At 50.2% G+C, this 15,247-nt stretch overlaps 6 protein-coding genes across 6 annotated transcripts; 3 read left to right on the top strand and 3 right to left on the bottom strand.

The window, feature by feature from the left end:
- Positions 1-190: 190 nt before the first annotated feature.
- Positions 191-1,673, bottom strand: N7537_009132 (uncharacterized protein; the record flags this gene model as incomplete). Its single annotated transcript, XM_056900186.1, has 4 exons — positions 191-237; positions 289-789; positions 862-958; positions 1,011-1,673. The coding sequence occupies 4 exons, from the start codon at positions 1,671-1,673 to the stop codon at positions 191-193; spliced, it is 1,308 nt and encodes a 435-aa protein (XP_056748854.1).
- A 464-nt stretch (positions 1,674-2,137) lies between these two features.
- N7537_009133 (uncharacterized protein) lies at positions 2,138-5,485 on the bottom strand (the record flags this gene model as incomplete). Its single annotated transcript, XM_056900187.1, has 5 exons — positions 2,138-2,251; positions 2,312-3,425; positions 3,482-4,584; positions 4,645-5,303; positions 5,356-5,485. 5 exons carry the CDS (start codon positions 5,483-5,485, stop codon positions 2,138-2,140), a joined length of 3,120 nt encoding a protein of 1,039 aa, XP_056748855.1.
- Positions 5,486-5,978: 493 nt separating this feature from the next.
- On the top strand, positions 5,979-7,484 carry N7537_009134 (25S rRNA (adenine645-N1)-methyltransferase; the record flags this gene model as incomplete). The annotated part of the gene is made up of 1 exon (XM_056900188.1): positions 5,979-7,484. One exon carries the CDS (start codon positions 5,979-5,981, stop codon positions 7,482-7,484), a length of 1,506 nt encoding a protein of 501 aa, XP_056748856.1.
- Positions 7,485-7,724: 240 nt separating this feature from the next.
- Positions 7,725-8,787, bottom strand: pup2 (proteasome core particle subunit alpha 5; the record flags this gene model as incomplete). The annotated part of the gene is made up of 5 exons (XM_056900189.1): positions 7,725-8,004; positions 8,062-8,405; positions 8,550-8,628; positions 8,695-8,707; positions 8,763-8,787. The coding sequence occupies 5 exons, from the start codon at positions 8,785-8,787 to the stop codon at positions 7,725-7,727; spliced, it is 741 nt and encodes a 246-aa protein (XP_056748857.1).
- A 342-nt stretch (positions 8,788-9,129) lies between these two features.
- N7537_009136 (gamma-tubulin-complex subunit SPC97) lies at positions 9,130-11,973 on the top strand (the record flags this gene model as incomplete). Its single annotated transcript, XM_056900190.1, has 4 exons — positions 9,130-9,496; positions 9,569-11,553; positions 11,602-11,819; positions 11,880-11,973. 4 exons carry the CDS (start codon positions 9,130-9,132, stop codon positions 11,971-11,973), a joined length of 2,664 nt encoding a protein of 887 aa, XP_056748858.1.
- A 634-nt stretch (positions 11,974-12,607) lies between these two features.
- Positions 12,608-13,603, top strand: N7537_009137 (uncharacterized protein; the record flags this gene model as incomplete). The annotated part of the gene is made up of 3 exons (XM_056900191.1): positions 12,608-13,024; positions 13,132-13,339; positions 13,395-13,603. The coding sequence occupies 3 exons, from the start codon at positions 12,608-12,610 to the stop codon at positions 13,601-13,603; spliced, it is 834 nt and encodes a 277-aa protein (XP_056748859.1).
- Between the last annotated feature and the right edge of the window lie 1,644 nt (positions 13,604-15,247).

Consider the following 15,247-nt stretch of genomic DNA (forward strand, 5'->3'; position numbering starts at 1 on the left):
CCTGTAAGGATGGAGTGTTAAATTTTAACACTTAAATGTTGTACCTAGGGATAACCTGCAAATTGACTAAAAATATATATAAAAACATCCGGAAATCCATACAACCCAGAACCACTGGAATCAAATTAAAATCATAGAATCGTAGGTCTCTGCTTCGGAAAGAAAGCAAGAAAGCAGTATAGAAATCAGATCAGGTCAGAGTTGCCATCATAGCACGCATGATGCGAGAGTTGGGTTCTAGAGAAGGTTAGAATCATCAAATCGGGATAGTAATCTGCGGCGTCATACCTGAGCGTTCCTGCCTCCGGACCTCAGTGATCTCCGCCTGATTGCCTCTATCGTCAATAATATCGGTTTCGCGTTGCTGAGTGATCTCAATCCCACCCTGCCTCTCCAGACGAAGCAGTCTTGTCTCCTCTTCCAGATCACGAATGTAATCGTTTACATCGTGGTCACTCTCCCGTGGACGAACGAGAACCATCGGGCCTGTCCGAACAGCATCGGATTCTCGTTCCCCAATGTACTGCACGGCAGACGAGAGACGAGGTGCATGATCATGGACTGATACGGCTCGTCGCCGGGAGACTCCGCGCACTCGAGGTCTCTCGACAATCTCCTCGTATTGGTTTGCATGGTGGCGTGACCGTGACCTGTGTCGAGACGGTGATGCCTCCACGATGAATGCCTGGCTGGTGCGGGGAGAGGCCTCGACACGCAGGTGCTCTGATGTCACCCGCTCACGCGGCCGTTCCCTCAAGGGAGGAGACGGAGACAAGCCGATGAATTCAGCTGTTTGAGGGAGCCAATTAGTATTACTGTTCCCCATAAGGGCTTGGAAATGCGGATGTGGGTGCCACTCACTTTCCACGGGCGAAGGCCGCCTGAACTCGCGGCTCAAGCTAAGCACTTCGTCGATCTGTTCCTTCGATAATGCCTTTTGGATGATGATCATATCCTCCTATTTAAGTCAGTAGCTGACAACAGCACTATTGGGAAAACAAAGCACGCACCTCTTCCTTGAACGGATACCCTAGATCCATGATGGCATGGATATGAGCAAGGTGACGAGGAACACGGGTCTTCCCTTTGCGCGGGTAAGGCTTCTCCTCACGGTGTCTGCGAACGGTACTGCTAGAGCGGCGGCGACGATCAACCATATCTCGGTCACGAATATCTCTGAACTCTTCATCACCATAGTAGTCGGGCTCGGCGATCCTAATATCCTCGTAGACTTCTCGCTCGCGATAACGGCCCGGAGATAAATGGCGACGAGGCGGAGCAACGACAGGGACACGGGGAGCGCGGGGTCTATGATCTCGGGCCTCAAGGTGTTCCATTTTGCGTCGGGGTATGCGGTCGAAGGTATCCAAGGACGACTGCCGCCTAATAAGTTGGGGACGTTGGAATGAGGGACTGGCATCACGGCGCCGACGCCCCTCATGCGCCACCAGAGACATGGCAGGGGATGGGTGGTCTAGATGGTCATCCTCATAGAATCTCCCGCGTGCACGCGCAGGAGGGCCATATCGGTCTTCCTCGCGGAGGCGCGCTTCAAAGCGCTCTTCGGCATGGCGGGGTCGTTCGGCCACAGGGGGACCCCGTGAATATCGATCGTATCGATCGCGAGAGTCCAGGGTCCCTGTTGACGAGCGGTAGTCATCGTATCGAGACATTTGGGAGTATCACCGGATTCCACAACAAAAAAAGAAGGGTGAACCGTGGATGACGCGAGCGGCTGACTTCCGTACCGAGGGTGGGGTATCGAGGGACCACGGGCGAGAGAGATTGATAGTGATCTTGGGAAACCGATAGAAAAAGAGAGAGAGATAAGACACTGGGAGGCAAAAGTGAGGGGAAAGGAACAGAAAACAGAAATTAAGAATCAGCCTTGGGAGAAAAGAGAGCGTCAAAAAGTACAAGATAGGTAAAACGTCAGGCAGAAGTCGATCAGTGATGATATTGGGTCAGACGGATATTGAATGTGGGGGGGGGGATAATACCTGGAAGGTACCTATCTGCGCCACATCTTTCTACGGGCACTACTGTATCTACTGTATGATGCTACTGTATGTTGTGCCTAATGTACATAGATGTACTATGTATGTAGGTACTGGTGCATTGTATACTTCATCCAATCCTAAACCTCCAAATTCGCCATGTCCTCTTCCAAAATTCCCATAGCCCAATGCGCTCGATCGGACTTGACTGTGACAAATCGACGATCTTCAACCTCTTGCAGCACAGCCTCGGTCTGTGGCGCATAGATTAGCATGGATGTTCTAGGCCAAGGATATCCAATCGACATGCTTACCTCACGCTTTTGCTCCCTTTCTCGTTCTCGGTCAGTCTCAAATGACCGTTGATAGGGTGGCCCGCGACCTTGCTTTGCAGCGACCATCCATGATTTCTCACAGCCACCTGCGATAGCATCGGCTGTCTTCCACCCAGTCAGGCGAGAGATGTCGCGAAGTTTTGAAATTGTCCAAGTTCGCTGCGTGTGATCATTATATTGCACAGCTGCGAAGAATAGCGGTACGGACATTTCAGTCAACGAAGAACCCAAGTTCGGACTCAAGCTTCCAGCTTCGAGGTTAAAGCGTTGCGGGTAGTAGATACCCGCCATGATCTTCCCAACAATTTGCGCAAATCCAGCTGTTGTTGGGGCAGAGACCCCAGCTGCCATCATGATGGCCGGTGGCATAGAGGGATGAATCCGATTCAGCAGCAAACGCATGGCATAATAAAACCCCCAGATCACGGCGATGGTGTGAGTACGGTACTGAAGGGCAGGACCGAACGGTGTAGAGATTGGGGGCGCTACATCTGCTGGCAAAGGTTGAAAATCGCGCCCCAGTGCCTGCGAGAACGTGTCCATGGCGACCAGGATGTCTTCCCATTCCTGTTCGGCTTCCTTGTAACTCATATCGTGAGTCGGGTCATCCTCGTCTGGTGACAGACGAGGCTCACGCGGTCTATCTTGGAATCCCGAGGGAAGGCGTGGAGGTGGTTGAGGGGGTATCATTCCGTACATGGGTGGACTGTCGGCCGAAGCCGGTCCAGGGCTTGAAGGAGACACCCCAGTAGGCTCTGACATATACGGGGGCCTGGGGCCCCCTTGAGGCTGCATGTTAGGCGTGCCAGATGGAGGGCCAGGGGCCCCCCCTGAACCAAAGCCGCCAGGTTGTCCAGGTCTTTGGCCGGGTGTGCTGCCAGCGAACCGACCCATGAATTTGAACATCTCAGGGCCAGGTCTCCAGTCCACCCCGCCTGCCTTCAAGGTTCTCAATTTTCGCTTACGATCACGGAAGCCAAAGTCTGTGACCCGACCGAGTAGCAGCCACAGATGATCTGCGGAGCCGTAGATGGCATCTAAACGGCCAATGCCTGCTCGAGGCGGACATTGACCCCATTGAGAGTAGGGCATTCTGGTTTAACAATAAGCAAATCTGTTGTCTGCTAGTAGCCGTAGTTGTAGACTTACAATAGTTTGTTTCCGCCGATAAAACTCTGGAATGCATCTTGCTTTGTATACCACCAGTATAGATCGCATTGAATCCGGAAGACCTCAATGTCCTTGCGGGTAAAATGCTTTTTGGAGGGCAGCATACTTTCATTATTGATACATCCAAAATCGTCGTAATTGACTGTTTGTCCCATAATGGCGCCTACGAGATCTTCATCGACGTTTCCCTCTTTCTCAGAGAAGGGATCATCCTCAGAGTCATCGCCAGACATCCCCCACCACGAGTCCGACCAGCCAGACTGGCGTCGGTGCTCATGAGCTCTACGTCGATGGGCCCGCAGGTCTCTGGTGATCTTGGCAAAGTCGATCTCTCGGATAAGATGAGTAGATCCCCCAAGGTGGTTATTCCATTTCGAGTGATCGGCAGATATCACCTCATAGTATCCCAGTAGAAGAGTGGCGGCCAAGGTACCAACTTGCTTGCGTCGAAGGGGAAGGCCAACTGCGGAACCAACTCGTTTCAGGGCGTAGTGATAGTGCTTCAACGATACTGTCGTGGGAACTTGCTGTAAATATGCAATGTGTAAGCTGCTGATAGCAAGTATTGCCTGGAGGAGGGCTGGATGTTCCAGGGCTTTCAGTGCAAGCGTATAAACCCATAAACCCTGTTGTGCAGATGGCACAGCCGCCCCCAAAATAATTGAGGAGTCAGTAGGATGCCGTTCAAATATAGATAAAGATGGGCCAGTCGAGTGAATGAAGTGAGCAAATATGCGGGCGGTCTTTGGGTTGTTTAGAGGAGAAGAGCCAAGGGTTGGTCGGTATGAGGCGAGGACATTAGGCTCGTTTAGGTATGTTGTGAAGGAGCGGAGTTGTCGCTCGTCACGGTTAGCAGAGGCCATGATGAGACTCAACTGGTTGAAGCCTTCAGCCTGTGATTGATCCACCATCTCATCGTCCGAGTCTACGTCGTAATAATCCTCGCTTTCATCCTCCATGTATATAACTTGTGGCTGATGGGGTATTTCATGGGGTATAAATTGGTCATGAGGTCGTAATTGCTGCGAGAATTGTCCTGGCGGTGGCTGATAATGATATATCGTCGGCAGCGGCTGGGCCATCTAAGAAGTCGTACTCAGTATATCAGCCGCGAAAAACAGAGGGATCACGGCAATGCATACCTGAGGAACTGGATTCAGTTCGCTCTCCCTGTTTGCCGGCATTGGATTGAGACCTGGTACCGAGGAGAGATTGAAGGCATATTCTTCAGCCGTCTGACCGATCGGACTGGCGATCTGGGCTACATTTTGTACGCTTGAATGGCGCCTATGTGGAGCGCTTATCTGGCCTAACTGAACTGGCTGCTGCTGCTGTGCTTGTGAGAAGTTATTCGCCTTTGGCGGTACCAGTGTGCTCTCCATTTGAACTATCGGCTGAGTGTGCCACATATGAGTTAGTGGCTGCACTTGGGTTGCTGGATAATAGAATGGAGGCGCATTAACGGGCTGTATTTGACTCGACGAAGGTGTTTGGGACGGAAACGAGTGATATCCCATCGCTGCCGGATCAACAGGTCGCGGAGCTAACATTGGATGCTGAGCAGCGGCTGCCGCTTGTTGGGGAGGGAGTTGAGAGCCATAATCGTCGGGGATCGGCGCCCTCATATGCTGCTGCTCTATCTGCGGATCCTGGCCGTGGCCAGTACTGAAAGATCCAAAGATGCCTATGGGGTTCTTAAACACGACCCGTTGGGCATATCCTTCGCAGATTCGCTTGGATTTCACGCAGTTGGTGCATATTGGCTTCTCTTCACCGCACTTGATCCGGCGCTTTCGACAAGCTATAAGGCTTGGTCAACAAGGAAAACCTATCTCCAGCGTTCTGCAACATACTTAAACAGCCGGTCTTGGTTCGTTTCTTGGGGAGTCGGCGGGGACCTGACCGTGCGGTTGAGGCTTCCGCAGAACCGTCAACAGTAAGATCCCCTGGGATATCCAGCTGATCCATCGGCTTGTCAGCCATGGCCTTCGAACGACTCAAGATTGGAGAGTGGACATGTATGAGGATATTGTGGGGCTAAAAGGCACAATGATCAGATAAGTAAAAGCTGCTGATGATCGCAGATCACCCGGAATACACCGTGGTTCGTCAAAGGGGGGTATGATCACCTACTTATTTGTAGGGGTCTCTCTTAAGTGCACAGCCAGACTGCTAAATGTCCACAGGTTTGACTTTCACAATTACAAGGGCTTACGAGGCGCTTAGGGGCGTACAGAGTCCACCGTGCAACGTTCTCTTTGTGCCCCAAAACACAGTCACGGCATAGGCGAGATCTACTGGTGGGGTGCCTGGGTGCCTTAGCTACCTAAGGCACCAATGTGTATGTAATCTGATAGTAAAATTACCGATAACGAAATTTTGATAGGGGTTTTTTTTTTTTTTTTTTCTTTCTGAGGTACCGTTTCCTCTACTTCAAAGGCATTGGACATTTACAACCAGTCCTTCAGAATTAACCATGTTCGCTGTTCCAGGATGGTCCGTTGAGAGTTCTGCTCTGAAGTCACAGACTCAGGCCGTGCAGCCCAAGAACGAATCCCAACCGGAGAAGGATGCCCCCAATGCCGATGCGAAGAACAACAAGCGCAAGCGTGCCAATGATCGTGTTACCGCTGGAAATGTGGATGAAATGTACCGCAGACACATTGAGAAAGGTGGAAAGCGCGGCCCAGAGGGTTCCGTGAAGCCAGAGAAGCAGAAGAAGGAAAAGAAGGAGAAGCAGACACCGGAGATAGCCACCACCCAGGATCCTACAAGCGAAACTGTCACCACTGCCAATGCAGACGCAGATCAAGCCGAGGAGAAATTACCCAAGAAAAAGCAAAGGAAGAACAAGAAGAACAAGGACAACACTTCAGAGAAGACCGAGACAGACGGTGCTACCACTGCCACGGCTAAAGAAGCTCCTGCTCCTGCTCCCGCTCCCGCTGCGCTCCCACCAACAGCGAACCTGACCCCTCTCCAGCAGGCGATGCGACAGAAGCTGGTCTCCTCTCGGTTCCGCCACCTGAACGAAACCCTCTACACCACCCCCTCGGAGAAAGCACTCGAGATGTTCAGTACCAACCCTGAGCTGTTCGACGAGTATCATGCCGGATTCGCACGGCAGGTCAAGGAGTCTTGGCCTTCCAACCCGGTCGACGACTACATCAAGACCATCCGCACCCGCGGTGCAATCCCGCTCCCAAGACGAGGAAAGCCCCTCAACCCTGCTAAGGGCTATCCGCTCCCCCGTCGTCCTACTGGAATGTGCACTTTCGCCGATCTGGGCTGTGGTGATGCACAGCTCTCGCGCGCCTTGACGCCCTCCGCTAAGAAGCTGAACATCAAGATCAACAGCTACGATCTGGCGGCGCCCGATCCATTGATCACCAAAGCCGATATCTCGAATCTCCCCTTGGAAGATGGGGCTGCGGACGTGGCTATTTTCTGTCTGAGTCTGATGGGAACCAACTGGGTTTCGTTCGTTGAGGAGGCATGGCGTATTTTGCGCAATGACGGCAAGGGCGAGTGCTGGGTCAGTGAGGTCAAAAGTCGATTTGGCAAGGTCCAACGCAAGAAGTCTCAGATCGGTGCGCAGAAGCCCGGCAGCAAGGCAGACAAGAAGAAGCCTAAGAAGAAAGGCGGCGACGATTCTGAGGATGACGCTGATATCTTTGCTGAGGATGTGCGGCCGTCTGACAATACCGACGAGACTGATATCTCGGCGTTTGTGGAGGTGTTCCAGTCTCGTGGGTTCATGCTTCGCCGGGAATCCGTGGATAAGTCCAATAAGATGTTTGTGAGAATGGTGTTTGTTAAGCAGGGTGGTGCGCCTACCAAGGGGAAACACGCTTCAGCTCTCAGCGCGCCTGCGCCGGGTAACAAGAAGCGCTTTGTTGACCGCAAGCCTGATTCAGAGTCTGGCTTGTCGGCTGAGCAAGAGGCCAAGGTGCTGAAGCCGTGTGTTTATAAGATCCGCTAGACGTTGCAAAGGATTTATTTATATGTCATTGTACATAATCAAAATTTACCACGCATTACCACTACAGGTGTTCATGGACTACCTCTAAGTTGCTAACTACCTGAAATACGACATAGATAGGCCAGCATGTAAGCGTTGGACGGCATCGTCATTATTTTTCTATTGCTCCCAGCATAGATACTAGCCTCCAAATCAAGTCCGAGGAGCCCCTTCAAGCGATATCTTCGACACTAGTCGCACTTATTGGTTACCACCCAGCTGTGTGACAGCTTGGCCCATCTCCTCATCGTTGTAGATACGGAAACCCTTCTCCTTGGTGACACTAGCCAGCTGGACATTCTTGGAATCAAGTTTCTCTTCCATAACTTGCTTCAGCGTCTTCAGCACCAACGTCTCAGCCTCAGCAAGAGTCAAAGACTTGTGGTATTCATTCTGCAGCTCAGCCTGCGCGCCTTCGCTTCCTGAGCCGATGGCCTTGGCGTCATACCGGTAGAATGTGCCGGACGGTTCGGCGTGGTATCTAGCAAAGAAAAGGAGTCAATAAATCTATCAGACGAAAGGAAACTACATATCTTACAGTTGGGGCCCGTCCTCGTCATAACCAGCGATTAACAGCGCAACACCGAACGGTCTGCTCATGACACTCTCCTCGTCGTCACCACTCTCACCGAACCGCAGAGCCAAATCGCAAATTGCCTGTGTTGTGCTCTCAACCCGCAGAGGCTCGGCATAGTGGAAGGCGTGATTTTGGCACTCGACGCGGGCGTGCTCAACCAGATTGCGGGCATCGGCCTGCAGACCGGACATGGCACAGCCGATGTGCTGATCAATTTCGACGATCTTCTCGACGGATGACGCTTCGAGAAGCGTGGATGTGACGCGCTTCTCAACGCCGAGGATAACACCCTCGGAGGTTGCTACCTAGATGAGTGTTAGAAAGGACGGTCCCATGATCGCATTATCCTTAGTTTTGCGCTCGATAACAGTACAAAGGTCGCTCATTGTAGTGTTTCGAGGCCTTTCTTGGAACTGTAGAGCAAAGAGGAACTGAGTGGTATGACATACTCCGATGGCTGTGGAGCCTAGTTTGATAGCTTCAAGAGAGTATTCGACCTGGAACAAACGACCTTCGGGGGAGAAGGTGCTGCGGAGGGAACATTGTCAGGCCGCGGGTCTGTCTAAGGACGCGGATTAATCTCGGAGAACGTACTTGATTCCACGGTCTGTCCAGAGCTGTTAGTTGATTCCGCGGTGAGGGGAGGACCTGACGAAGCTTACCATATTCTGATCGTGCAATGAACATATTGGGTTATCTGATGGGACGGGGGAGACTTGTCAAAAAGAGAAGCAATAAAGCAATATGGAATGACGATGGAGGAGAGAATCAGTTGGAAGAGAAGGGGAGCAGAGGTGGGTGTCTGAGTGAAGCTCGGGAAGGGAAGCTCTCGACGTACGCAAGAGGTGAGGTGCCTGTTAATGCCTTGGTGCCTGAGGCGTTCATCTGCCCAAACTAAAAGTGGAGTTGTTTGGATACTTGCATCTTCTCCCCATATACATTGGTTCTACTATTTTTGTTGCTAATTCTTCGATTTCGCGCCTTTCAATCTCCTATGCTGCATGATTTACTCTTCGCCCTCGCGGGATTATGTCTGCCAATGACCGCGCCGCGTATATGAGCGCTCCACGACCCCGCGCTGTCTCCAATCGCGTCGATTCCGAAACTCGCGGGCCGTCGCCGCTACAAGTTGAAAACAAGGATCCTTTGCGCCACAGCACCTCGAGTCAAAAACACAGAGCATCCCGGGATCAGAAGAGCATGTCTGATAAGCGCTCAGAGCGGATGGTGATCGCATCACGGGAAAAGGCAATGCGAAGGAACCCTGTGAACCCTGTTAAGGAATCTATCAGTGCAGCCAACAGAGGCGATTGGGATAAGACTCGGCCCAGGAAGCCTATTCAGCTTGATGACTCAAGACCCAGTTCCCGAACTGGAGAGAAGGACCCGGCTGATTGTGAGTGATCCCTGTGTCGCAGTTTGTCGTGGAAAGCAATGGATTTGCTGACCATGAATTTTTTCTTTACAGCACCATGGAATCCTCAGGCATCATTGATTCCTCACTCGACAGCTCCTCTCGCATGCCGTGTATCAGTTCCCCCTCTAGCTTCAACAGCCCCACAGGCCCTTCATCCTCGGCCACTTCGAGAGCTCTCACCCGATGCCCAGGAAGCAGCGATCTTGGAGGACTTGTTGTTCGTGTTCATGGGGTTTGAAGGTCAATATGTTCATTACGCTAGTTCATATGACCCATCGATCGAGAAAGACCGCCTCACGGGCCCAGTCTTTCAGATTGCCCCGGGCTTGGATCCGACCCTTCGTGACCTCATCCAGTCCATGTTGAAAATGGCGACGCACTACAGTGCAATGGAGGCATTTGTGGAAATACAAAGCCGCGCTGAGTGTGGCGCTGTTAGTCACTCGCTGTGCGCATCTATTCGAAAGCTCCTCAAAGATTACCTGATCCTTATCGCCCAGCTGGAAGGCCAACTGCTGAACAATCCTACATTTACCTTGCACCTTCTTCATCTCCACACAATGCCCACCAGCCAATGTTTGGCCCAATTATATTCGATGGGTCAGGAACTGTTGCTCAAAAATGGTCTTCTAGATGAGGAGCTTGAGGAGTCGATTGACGACTTCGATGAGGATGTTGACAATATACTTGAACAGCTCAAAGAAGGGGGAGATTTAGTACCAGGGTCTATGGCCCGCAAGAAAATGTGCAAAGGAGGCAATATTCTCGGACTCCTGACAGGGCGTCTGGCTTCATTCTCGGGTGATCCAACAACAAAGAATCTACTTCAGACCTTACTGCGTGATGCCAGCAGGCCTTACATGGCTATGTTGAACGAATGGTTGCACCACGGTGGTATCAGGGATCCCCACGCCGAGTTCCTGGTCAAGGAACAAAAATGGATCAAGCGCGAGAAACTTGAGGAGGACTACACGGACGAGTATTGGGAGAAACGTTACACGATTCGAGAGAACGAGGTTCCGCCTCAGTTGAAGAGCGTGCAGGATAAAGTCCTGCTGGCTGGAAAATATCTCAATGTGGTGCGTGAATGTGGTGGTGTCGACGTCAGCAAAGAGGTCAAAGATGTCCCAAAGACGCTCGACGATCCACGCTTTCTAGACAACGTAAATTCCGCCTATACGTATGCCAATGCCTCCTTGTTGAATCTTCTTGTCACAAAAAACTCCCTCACTACCCGATTCCGCTCCCTGAAGCATTACTTCTTCCTGGATCGCTCCGATTTCTTTTCCTACTTCCTCGAACTTGGTGCTTCTGAGCTACGAAAACCGGCACGTGCCGTCAACGAGGGCAAGCTCCAGTCACTATTGGATATTGTCCTTCGACAGCCCGGCAGTGTTGCAGCACTGGACCCGTTCAAGGAAGATGTTAAGGTGCGAATGAACAAGATCGGCCTCACAAAATGGCTCATGCAAGTCGTGAATGTTTCAGGTGTCAACCAAGATGGCGCAGAAGCGGAGAAGCAACAAGTCTCTGCCGTCCATTCCGCCGACGAGGACAAGGATATTCTTGGATTCGATGCGCTTGAGTTGGACTATTCGGTTCCGTTCCCTCTGTCTCTGGTCATTAGCCGCAAAACCGTTCTGCGGTACCAGCTTATCTTCCGCCATCTTCTATCGCTACGTCATCTTGAGACGTTGCTGGTCACGTCCTGGGCAGACCAAAACAAGACCACCAGCTGGAGACATAAATCCTCCGATCGACGGCTTGAAATATGGAAACGGCGGGCGTGGAACCTGCGCGCGAAGATGTTGGTATTTGTTCAGCAGCTTTTGTACTTTTGTACGGCCGAGGTCATTGAGCCCAATTGGGTGGGTCTGATGGATCGTGTCAACAGCGTCCACGCCGATGCGTCGGGGGTGGAGGAAAATGATATGAAGCAGGTCAACCGAACAGTTGATGAGCTGATGCAAGATCATGTTGATTTCTTGGATACATGTTTGAAGGAGTGCATGCTCACACAGGCTAAACTGTTGAAAGTACGTTTCTCTATATTAGCAATGATATTCTTACTAATGACTATATAGATCCATTCGAAACTCGTGACTTGCTGCACCATGTTTGCTTCCTGGACTGCGGCTTCACTTTCACGCGCCTTGGCATCAGCCGATCCCGACTTGGCTGGAGGCAAAGTCCCGGGCGCTGATGCCAGAGGATATGATCCGACGCGGATTGGAAAACTCGAGGACACACTGAAACGATACGAGGACCATTTCTCACGTCACCTCCGCATTTTGATGGACAGGTGGGTAACACCCTTTGGCATTCATATTACTCGGTTACGTGTTCTAACATGACTGTACAGCTTGAACTACTTCGCCGCAACGGAGAGTGTGGTGCTCCTGAAGCTTGCACACTCCCTGACCTCTATCAGCCGAGAGGAGAGTAAAGAGGATTGAAAACTTACAACCCCTTGGCCTGTGTCTTTTATACCTTGATATCGTTATCAACATAATCAACCCACGACAAGGATGCGGTTGGGTGCTCTGGCTATGGGCTCAAGAAACAAAGCGCTTCAGACCCATGATGTTTGCCAGCTGTCACCTGAATCGCCGCGATACCGAGACATATGACGTATGCCACGGACTTCGGATTTTGGATTGTCGAATGCCGCAGCGTGAGTCACCATAACCTCCAAAACGGGGTCCAAACGGGCTATATCGCACTCAATCAAGCCTCATCTGTGAGGTTGTGGAAACCCGCCAAACCACTGTACCTAGATCCATGAACCGAGTCATGCCAGACATCGGGATTAATGATAATACGAGTAGCATAGCGAAACGAAACCCAGATTTACAATGTTGAGTGTACTATGTATAGCCCTACCAAATTCCTGAAAAAGAACCGGAGCACGCGAATTCCTCGGGATCGCGTCAGCAAGCGGCTTCTCACGTCAGCCCCGGATTTGGCCCTACAGGATAAAGGTCATTTCTATTTAATTTCAAGACAATCTCTCTGATACTTGTAAAGACGAAAAATAAACATCAAACAAACCTCCAAACCCTGTATATGATCGACACAAACATTACAAACATGCCAACCTTCACCTCCGTCCTCCGCATCCCATTCCAACACACCGACACACCCCCAAACCGTGTAACCCTGGCCCTCAGCGCCGCAGCACTCCTCGTCTCGACCCTCATCCTCCCCGCCGCCTACCGCGATTACAAAATCTTCAAATCCTACGGACCCGGCGGGCCACCGAACAACGCGCTAGGATGGATTGTCGTGCGCGCGCTGTTCCAGCCCTTCGGGCGCGAGATGCTCAGCACGGACGAGTACGTGCAACGCATTGCGGCAGCCGAGGGCCACGGGAAGGGCGATGATGGGTTTTTGTTCTTATCCGAGGAGCAGTTGGGCGGTCGACGTGGGGAAGAACGGCCTGTTGTTGGACCGCATGTTGCACCGCAGAGACAGTTGACGCAGGTGCCGGATAAAGCTGTTATGGAGGTATGTTGTGGATCCTTTTTTTTTTTTTTTTTTTTTTTTTTTGGGGTGTTGGGGAAGAGAATGCGAGAAGTGAAGAGCTATTTGCTGATTATATTCTTTTGTGACAGAAATTCCGCTCTGCGTTTAGTGCCTTCGGACATCAGAATCATCACCTTGTGAAATTCCAAAAGTCGAATCTGGAGCGCCATGCTGATGGGCTCTTTGTCGCGGATCATATTCCTGTCTTTGGGATTGCGAAGACTATGAACCGTGAGATTGCGCATATTCACTCGGGCAATGACCACTCGGTTCATGTGATTCTTGCACCGGCTGATTGTATGGTTTTCTCCGTTCGTTCGTTTGGTGTTCGTGTGTTAACATTGCTGTCTAGGTATCAAAATTATCGAGGCTGGTTGGGGCCAGCGTCATGCTTTCTCCGGTACATCTGCGATGACATTTCTTTCGCTTGGTACGAGGCCCGATATCCCGGCGGAGTATGTTTTGATCTATGCGCCGCGGACGGAGGCGGAGATTGAGACGGTTATACAGATTGTTTCGGCGGGTGTTGAGTTTATGACGGGGAGGGAGGATGTGCGGTAGGTCGATGAGTGCTTTTTGTACTGACCTTATGTGTGAAAGGGTACTAGTGTTCTGAGGTGGATACATTCTTCTGGTGTATGCGTTGTGCTTGGTTTCTTCCTGTTCTGTGACTTTATATACCCCACTCTTCGATTTATCTGCTGTTTATATGAGCATATATGGCAGCGACATGCTTTCGCGATAAATGGCACACAGCAACTTATATTTATATACTTGCATAACTGAGACTACATACCACGGCAAGTATAGAGAGTATGCATACATTTTGATGTTAGTTAGTATTGTAGGTAACTATAAAGTAATACATACCTCACTCTTTATATATGCTCCCTCAAGTTCACTAAGTGATCTGTTGTCTTTCTCGTTCTCTAGGTTTGCTATATTTTACGTAACATATCCTGTCTCATGGTCCTCAATCCTGATTTATCACTTTGAATTCTTGTTGTATATAATTTCTCTATGCACATGGTGCAAGTAAAAATGGGCGAGCCTTATAGACCCCACCTATCCACTTCTATAAACTAGCAGATAACTATTAAAGGCTTCTTTGCTTCTGCATTTAATATACCCAAAACTAATAATCAGTGCAAATACCCTGGGTTGGCTCTATAGATATAAAATTAAGACACTATCATCTATATTAGTTTGAACCGAGCACGTAGTAAGAGTGCCTTTGCCAGAGCCCACCCGCAACAGCCTAAATAAATAGTATTGCGATGTGAGAAGAGTGTGAAGGAATAATACTTCATAAATGGATGTTCTGGCAGATATATATTTTTCGTATTGTTATATCAATGGATTTTGTTAGGCGTAATATATATCAATAGTGGGTCTCATATTGTATGGTCCTACGGAATCTGCCGACCATCATGCGCTATTGGTACTAGCATGCAATTTTTTTTCTCTTCTGTTGCACTAGCACCTTAGGTAGTACAACTACTACACTTATACATAATTGCATCTATAGTGCGATTCCACGCATATGGCTAGCGGGACCGAAGGAATGGTCAAGTCCGTATTAAGTAGACAAAAAAAAAATAAAAAAATAAAAAAAATATCAGATCATCATTCTTTGTTTCATCTTACAACGTAACATCGTAAAAGGTATGGCTTGGCGGAAGTCATCACGCCCGATTTGGAAGGCGAACCAGTGTGTTTGGGGCTATGTATGAATGCGCTAATTAAGGGGAAGTTTTTTTTTAAAAAAAAGTTACCCGTTATGTCCCGCTTTGGATTCCAACTTCCTTTTTTTTGGTTAAATAGGAGAGACCTTTAAAATGCTCAGAGGAATGATATCCAAGACTCCAGGTTGAAGCTCAAAAAGTTGGGTAGGCGGCCCCCTTACCCGAGAGATGAACCATGGCGCTGGGTGAGCCAACGGCGGAGCCGGACGGGTAGGCCCTGTCGAAATCCCGACACTATGGAACTTCGTATATTGTATGTGTACTTTGTAGGTCGTCTCTTTCTTCTGCTCTCTTGTGCTTCAGACCGAAGAGGGGGCTCTTTTCTGACTTGTGAACCTAAAACAGTGATCGGTCCACGTATTCTTCTAAAATGGACCCGGGTTTATAACCGTAATCAGAATGGAAGTAACCTGCCCGTTTTGACATATCACCGTCGTATAATCATCGCCTATTAACTGTT

The sequence above is a fragment of the Penicillium hordei genome (assembly GCF_028827395.1).
Source record: "Penicillium hordei strain IBT 12815 chromosome Unknown utg000005l_segment0_segment0, whole genome shotgun sequence".
Taxonomy (NCBI): domain Eukaryota; kingdom Fungi; phylum Ascomycota; class Eurotiomycetes; order Eurotiales; family Aspergillaceae; genus Penicillium; species Penicillium hordei.